Source organism: Sipha flava, unplaced genomic scaffold (genome assembly GCF_003268045.1).
Source record: "Sipha flava isolate LNK unplaced genomic scaffold, YSA_version1 1_pilon_pilon, whole genome shotgun sequence".
Lineage (NCBI taxonomy): Eukaryota > Metazoa > Arthropoda > Insecta > Hemiptera > Aphididae > Sipha > Sipha flava.
Window position 1 is genome coordinate 4,199,252 of NW_020272783.1, and position 8,204 is coordinate 4,207,455.

Here is an 8,204-nt window from a genome sequence, read left to right on the forward strand (position 1 = left end):
AATAAAAACAAATTAAAAAGACTAATCAATAATAAATGTGTTTACGAGCTCATATTAATAATTAAGTTAGTTTGTAATGTACAATAGTATATAATTTTAAGAATAATATGTATATAAAAATATAACATAAAGTATTATTGTAATATATCTAATTAATAAAAACATAATGATGGAAATGCACAATAGCAATAACAATTGGAGACATAAAAAGGCAAGAGAAACGCTCTATCTACATACCACTTCTTGGCCAGTCTCCATAAACAGTGTTGTGTGGTGTGTCTCCGTAAAGTATTTGCCAAAAACGTAAGAAAAGTATCAAGTAATATTTATTTCCTTAAAATTCTATCTTTTTTTGTACCTACGAATCAACTATTCAATTCTAAGTCAAGACGAGGTAAGAAAATATATTACATAGAAATACAAAATAATATTTCTTCCTACCACAGGAAAAGGTAATCATAATGTTTAGCTCATTTTGAATTATAATGTCTCCCCTTGTTCAATAAAGCTAGATTCACTTTATTACACATCATCAATAATATTATATTATCATATTATTAAAATCATTTTACTTATGTAATTCATATTATATATCAGCAATTACAACCCTAAGCAGTGCCGTAAAAACCGGGTGCGCTGAGGGTGCAATGCATACGGGTCACAGGTCTCGAACTATTTATTATAGGGCCTCAAAAGGTCAAATGCTCAAAAATGTTTGATTGGCCTCGAAGTTTTAATTCGCACACAGGCCTAGAGTGGTCTAGTCATGACACTGACCATAACCTATACTTCTATAATCTGTAATAAATCACTAAATTACAGCTTCAACAAAAATAATGAAATAATAATGTTATTTTTAAAAAAAGTGTCACAAATTAATACTTTCTCACCATTAATTACTATGTATACTTATTATAAAACAATATTTATACAATTTTGATATTGTTGTAAATTATAATTTGCAATTATTTAGTTGTTTTTTTCTTGTTATCGTTATGTATGCTACATGATGTACTTCAGTGTCAGATGCAATACCTTATTATACCCAATTGCTGTCGTTAGATTGTATAAGAACCTAGTACTTACACAATTTTCTTAATTTCAAATTTAAATGCTTAAGCCGACAAAGAATAATTTTGATATTGTTCGATAGAAAAAATATGGCATAAAACAATCAATTTGTAATTTTTGTGTAATTGAACTGAACAAATTTATAAATTTATAATTGTAAGTATATAATTATTTTCATAATAATATTGAAGAATAAATATTAATTTTAATATCTATATAATTAGTATATTTTATGTATATTTGTAAATGCTGTTTTGAAAATTTGTATATTTCACATCATCACATGCAATAAATTTAATTATAGTCTTTAATAATTATTGTATTTGTTATTTTAAAAGTTAGTGCTATTATTTTATCGTTTGAATAATAGTAATAACTATTATATGAATTGAATGATCCATTCAATCGCTCAATATATTAAGTGTGGATTAATTTAATTTTTCTCATAATGTTGATATTTATTGTATAAGAAACACAAGAATTTTTTTAATAACCAAGAGCAATATTCCTTATAAGTAAATTGTACAACACATATTTTGTTCATATAGTACATAATGTACTCCTATTAAACGTGTATATTTACTTGAATTATACAATATATCTATGGTATGTATAATTGCGTACACTCGTAAATTATGTTGAATACTTTTGCTAACCATTGATGTCACTTCTGATTATGTATAATAGGTATGTATAAATTGACATGATAAATTTTCATATACATGTACTGTAACAATTATATAGTTAAGTAATTAAAATAAACAAGATTAATAAAATAATTGATAAATAAAGTGTTTAATTTAGATTCAAATTATGAATAAAATAAAATTTCATTTTGGTCCAAATGACAAAGTAAAATAATATAGACAAATTAATATTTTATTATAAGCTTTTATGCTACACAAGTTTTTAAAATTTTAAATGTTATAAAAACTTTTTACATAGGTGTATAAATGTTTGTTAATAATTGATGAATTTCCCCACGTAGCCCTGCCAAGTGTATGAACCGAGCACCCAAGCTGCGTAGCAGTTTAGCTCATATGATAATTACAGTGTATCCCGTTTCATAATGACCTTTGATAATATGGAGACCTTAGATGGAAATTTAATTCGGTGCCTTCGTGCATTATGTGATATTGAATAAGCCAGAAATTTAGTTTAAAACAGAATCTTCGATGTGCCTTAGACAGTTTTCATTGTGTTGCGAAGTATTACAAAAAATATATTTTATAAAAGTAATAATAATCAATAATGTTTTAAATTACTTATATATTTATATAAATATTACACATTTTTTTTAGTTTATATAGATTATATGATAGTTATTCACTCGGATAGAAATGAAATATGTTTTCATTAACATGTTTTCAGACATTTATGAATCGAAGACGCCATAAATTCAAATTCTAGATTTTCATTTTTACTATAAATTGTGTACAAATTAATCAATTTTGGTTAAAGCTCAAGTAAAAAAATACTATTAATTATAAAATAGTCAGATATGTTATTTTAATATGCCCATTGTGTTTTTTCAGTAATATTAAGCATTATAAAAGTTTACAACAAATTCGTTGTCGACTAAATAATTATTTAGAAAAACAATTTTAATGCTTAAAATTTGTTAAACATACATTTGATATTTATAATTTATTCTTACTATTATTATTTAAATAAATAACCTTAATTAATAATCTTATTTTAATTATTATTTTTATTTTACATATTTCAGATATTACCAAATCGTTTTAGAAATACATCTTGATAAAAACAACAAGAAAACATGAAGGCTATTAAAAATTATATAAGTGAGCTAATATCATAAATTTATAATTATTTCAAATTAAAAAAACATATGATGAATTTATAATTTTTAAACTTAATTTATCTTAATTTTTAATCGTATTTATTAATTGTTATCAATTTTGATTAAGATTCAAAGCGTTTCAATGTTTATATAAAGTATAGTGTACATAAAAATAATAAAAAAATATTATAAGATAGAAAATATACAAAGTGAAAGTTTTAGACTAGAACCAAAATAATTAATCGTATAATTTAAAATATTTGAACTTAATCGTAGCGAACGTCTGTTTCATAACTACAATCGCGTTTCACTCACCCTCTCATCAATTTCAGAAAGCCTACCCCAGCGATGGATAGTGACCGTGATGAGTATGATGGCTGTGACCATTGCGTTCACGATGCGAAGTTGCCTGAGCATGACGATGATGCAGATGGTCAGGCCAGTGATCGTAAATGAGAGTAAGTACGTTCAAGAAGGGTTGGTTTGCCCTATGCCATCGGACCTGGAATTTCAGAACAACGGGACTAGTCCAGTTCTCATGGAGGACCAGAGCGACCGATTCACGTGGGATGAAGAGACACAGGGAATGATTCTGTCCGCGTTCTACTACGGTTACATTGTCACCCATATACCAGGTGGTTGGTTGGCGCAAAGGTTCGGTGGCAAATTCCCCACTGTCTACACCATAACGTCATCGTCGGTATTGACATTACTAACACCAACCGTGGCCAAAATTGGACCCAGGTACCTGATTATTCTGCGTTTCATCCAAGGACTAGGAGAGGTAAATCTAAAATAGCCCTTGAAAAAAATAACATAACGATAATATTTATAGTAATTATTACTAAAAAAATAACAATAATAGGTATAATAACAACATATTAATCGTTAACAGTATGTATATTTTTAAGTAGATATTAATGGATAGGTACGGGACTTCTGTAGAAAAAAAACATCTCTCAAGAACCTCTGTAAAACAATACTTCACATATGGTACTCTAAGAGCATGCTCGCGGGGAAAGAGGTATATCTTATCCCTGTGCCCATGAATTTACTTGTATCTTGTGTATGGATAAATTCATCAAAACTAAATAATCATCATTGTATATTGAACTATTATATAGATAATACAGTTTAAAATAATTTAATTCGATTTAGTTTTGATATATTATTAAAAAAATTATTGCTACATCACAAAAATATTTTTCACATTATATCCAGTAAATATTACTACATGAATTCGATAACAAATAAGATACCTAGTATCTTAAATTTTATCAAATTAAATAATATTCAATCAGCATTCCTGTATATTTTTAATTTTTATAAGAAGAGCAAATAAATTGATTATATGGTTAAGTTTAGTGAACTTCATATCCCCTTTGTTTTAAAATGCTGAGCATACAACGGTGGTGTTCTAATATTATACATGATCAGTGGCGTATGTAAGGTTGGATCATGAAAGTTCAAGCCTCTCTCCCCATTACTAAAATCCCAGTTATTAAATTAGTAAGTAGGTAATACTAAAAATTATTATTACCTAAATATATCAACCTCCTCCCAATAAATAATCTTTATCTACGCCTCTATATATGATTTTCGGTATTTTGAACAAATTACTATAATTTCTGACTGTACTTTCAACATATTTTTTTAGTTTCAGTAATAGTATATTACAATTCGATTATTGTTATTATTTAAAAATCAACATTAATTTTATTTTATTGCGTTTTCAAAGGGAATACTTTTTCCTGCGCTTTGCAACTTAATGGTACAGTGGGCACCACCTCAGGAGAAGGGAAAACTTTCAACTCTTGTGTTTTCTGGTAAGTCTGTATATCTATACACTGCATGAAATAGTAATTTTTTTATGTGATTCACTGTTGGGCTTAGGTGTTGCAATCGGACAGATTGTTGCGAATTTGTTTAGTGGAATTATAATTGATTGCATACCTGGAGGATGGCCCAACGTTTTCTACTGTTTTGGAATTATTGCTTTAATATGGTTGACTGTTTGGTTGTCAATTGTTTTTAACGATCCAATTTCAAGTCCTTTAATATCGTCCAATGAGTATAAATACTTGAATGATACGATAGGATATTGTCAAAGAAAAAATGTGAGTCAAGGTAGATTAAAACAGACGACTTATCATTAGATTATGAGAAATTTATGAGTCGTCTATAGTATTGTTTAATAAAAAATAATATCAATTTTTTTTTCTTTTGAAAGCATTTAGCACCCACACCATGGTGTAAAATAATATTAACGCCAGCTGTTTGGGCATTAATTGCGGTAGAAATCGGATTCGATTGGGGCCAATACACTATAGCCAACGATCTTCCAAAATATATGAACGATGTATTACATTTTTCGAAGGAACAGGTAAGTTTTATGTTTGAAAACTATTTACATGATTTAACTATAAAACAATTTATTATTCCTGCACGGATACTTAGAACGGATTTTTATCATCCACTCCATACCTGGCTCAATGGTCTATGGCGTCACTATCGGGTATAGCGAGTGATTATCTGATAACAAAAAAATATTTGACAGTAACTCGAGTGAGAAAAATCGGAGCTGTTATAGGTAAGCAAGTATAGTACCTAATTGTAAGTTGATCTATTCCGAACAATATAATACTATAGATTATACTAAACAAAATAAATAAATAAAATATAAATACATTTATTTAATGTTATTAGTAATGATACTATAATTAATTCAATATTTATATACATTTTCAGGAACTGTTGGTCCAGGATTGGGAGTAATGTGCGCTTCATTTTCAGGATGTCACAGACTCGCAGCTACTTTTTTCTTTAATTCAGGAATGTTACTCATGGGATTCTGCTATCCTAGCATTCGTATTAATGCTTTAGACTTGTCTCCAAATTATTCACCTTCGATAATGGCACTTGTTAATGGAATTGGGTGTTTATCTGGAATGGCTTCTCCTTTTATTGTCGGTCTTTTAACGCCAGACGTGAGTAATTTTATTAATTTGATATACGTTGTTTAATATCAATAAAATAATATTATATAAATATACATCTTAATCATTACAAAAACAATAAATATTGAAAAAAATATTATGAAATCTTCAAAACTTTGCTCTAATTTTTATAGAATGTAACACCATCACGTAAAAGATTTAAAAATTATTTCTACTTCATTCTGAAAAAAATTGTTGTTCTTTCGCTAGAAACCATTACCAAATGACAGTAGTTATTTGGTCCTATGTTATATATTAATTCATATTCATCAGTAGTAACTAAACATAGCTAATGAAACATTTTTAAATTGTATATATTTTATGTTTATAGGATAATACATTTTACATTTAGTAAAATAATTGCTATTGTAGTTAATAAATAAATAAATGAATGAAATATTATATCATGGAAATTAATTTTTTTTTTCGTGGAAAAAGGAAGGACTGTTCAAAATTATTTTAAATTTGTGTAAATGATTTAAAATCAAAATTCTTGAATTTACACTATTATTTTACAATAAAAAGCAAAAAGGCTCATTTGTTTGCCGTTTAATTTTAGCAGTAGGTTATAAATGAAATATTTTTAAATTAGTATTTCTTTTTCTTAAATCTAAGTCAATGCGCATGAAAAATATACCTTAAAGAATTTAATAAACTATGGTCAGATTATACATAGAATAATTTTGATTTTTTTTAATTTATAAATTTTAAATATTTTAGAGAACCGTTTCTGAGTGGCGCATAGTGTTTTGGATAATGTGTTCCACGATGGTGACATCTGCCATTATATATTCTATATTCGGAAGTGCTGAATTACAGCCTTGGAATAGCGAAAAATCTTCAAGCACTAAAGAGAAATCTATAGAATCAAATGATGTCGATCATACAACTCAAAGCAAAGTTCCTACGACTACTAAAAATATAATTAATTGATTTATGTATTTTTTTTACATTTATTTGACATTTTAAATTAGCTTGTACTGCTGTATTGGTTATCTAGTAAAAATTATGTAAAAAAAAATGTAATTTTATAATTTTAAATGTGTCGTACCATATACATTTTTGTAGATAAACGTATTATATTTATATACAGTTATTTGACTTTTTATTTTGTACAATATTAGAATATTTATATTATTAATATTTGTTCTACTTACCAAGGTTATTATTATTATTATTTTTTTTTTTTAAATACGCCATGACTTATTTAGGATGAAATCGTTGTAATGTATTCAAACTTTTAATGTATACCTGTGTATGAATGTATATACCGTCTATGGTTATAAGTAATTTAAACATTTAAAATATTAAAAATGATGTTTTTGAATTTATTATAAATGTGGTCACGATGCTCAACTCAAAAAAATAAAAAATAAATTATAATAATAAAAAAATTAAGTTAATAATAATAATAATAATATTTGTGTATTATTTAATACATATTATTTAATAGAATAACAAATAAGAATGGGGAAAAGAACAATATCAAAATTACGAAAATAACAAGAATGCTAAAATGTAAAAAGGCCACGGAGACGGCTAAATGCAGACAAGTTAGCCGGTCGTTCACGGTCGGCACACCATCCACGAAACAAGCGTCTAGAGACAGAAAGCGCCGAATAGCTGCAAGATGGCGGCCTTATGCTCTTATCAATTGTATCTCTTATCTTCACTTGTATTCGCGAACGCCTTGTGACACATCGCCGTCTCTAAATTTAGTTTCTTTAATCGCTCGGATGTCTCGATTGGTAATCGAACATATAATTGAAACAAGACAAAGGGGTGTTACGTGTGAGATCGTGGTATCTGTGTGACACGACCGTGTCAATGTCAGTATTTAAAATTATTCAGAAGAACATTATAATTACAGAAAATTACACAATATATGAGAGAACACATTTTTTTAGTTTTTTAAGGCCAATACAGTTTTGTTATGTATAATTATTAATATTTAAAAGGTAGTAGTAAATCAATTTATAGTTTTAATCGATCGTAAAAAAAAAATGTATTCAAATTGCAAATTGTTTAATCATTTTTTTTTAGTTTTTTAATAATTTTTTATATATTTCACATTTTTTACTTACTCAATATGTTTAATAAAAAACAAAGCATTGAGGAATATACTGGTCATAAAATGATGAATTTTATTTTTCTATAATTTAAACTTTTGTTCAAGTTAGTAACAATGAACTGATGCAATAACTTTTTAATTTGTAGACTGGGCAAGATTAGCAAGAGATACATTAAGCGGTATGAAAAGAAAACTAAAGAAAAGTTTGATTCAGTAGAATTTATTGTATTGTCAAGTTCTAAGAATACAAAATTTATTATTT

The 8,204-nt window shown here is 26.9% G+C and overlaps 1 protein-coding gene across 3 annotated transcripts; it reads left to right on the forward strand.

Moving 5' to 3' along the window:
* Positions 1-292: 292 nt before the first annotated feature.
* On the forward strand, positions 293-6,943 carry LOC112682118 (sialin-like). Of its 3 annotated transcripts, none has more exons than XM_025552619.1 (9): positions 293-394; positions 2,801-2,876; positions 3,208-3,659; positions 4,614-4,701; positions 4,769-4,992; positions 5,106-5,258; positions 5,333-5,465; positions 5,624-5,862; positions 6,592-6,943. In XM_025552619.1, the coding sequence occupies exons 2-9, from the start codon at positions 2,852-2,854 to the stop codon at positions 6,802-6,804; spliced, it is 1,527 nt and encodes a 508-aa protein (XP_025408404.1). In that variant the 5' UTR covers positions 293-394; positions 2,801-2,851; the 3' UTR covers positions 6,805-6,943. The 3 variants fall into 3 exon arrangements, with proteins under 3 accessions (XP_025408404.1, XP_025408401.1, XP_025408402.1); XM_025552616.1 differs by lacking the exon at positions 293-394 and adding an exon at positions 2,202-2,306; XM_025552617.1 differs by lacking the exon at positions 293-394 and adding an exon at positions 2,434-2,537.
* Positions 6,944-8,204: the final 1,261 nt, after the last annotated feature.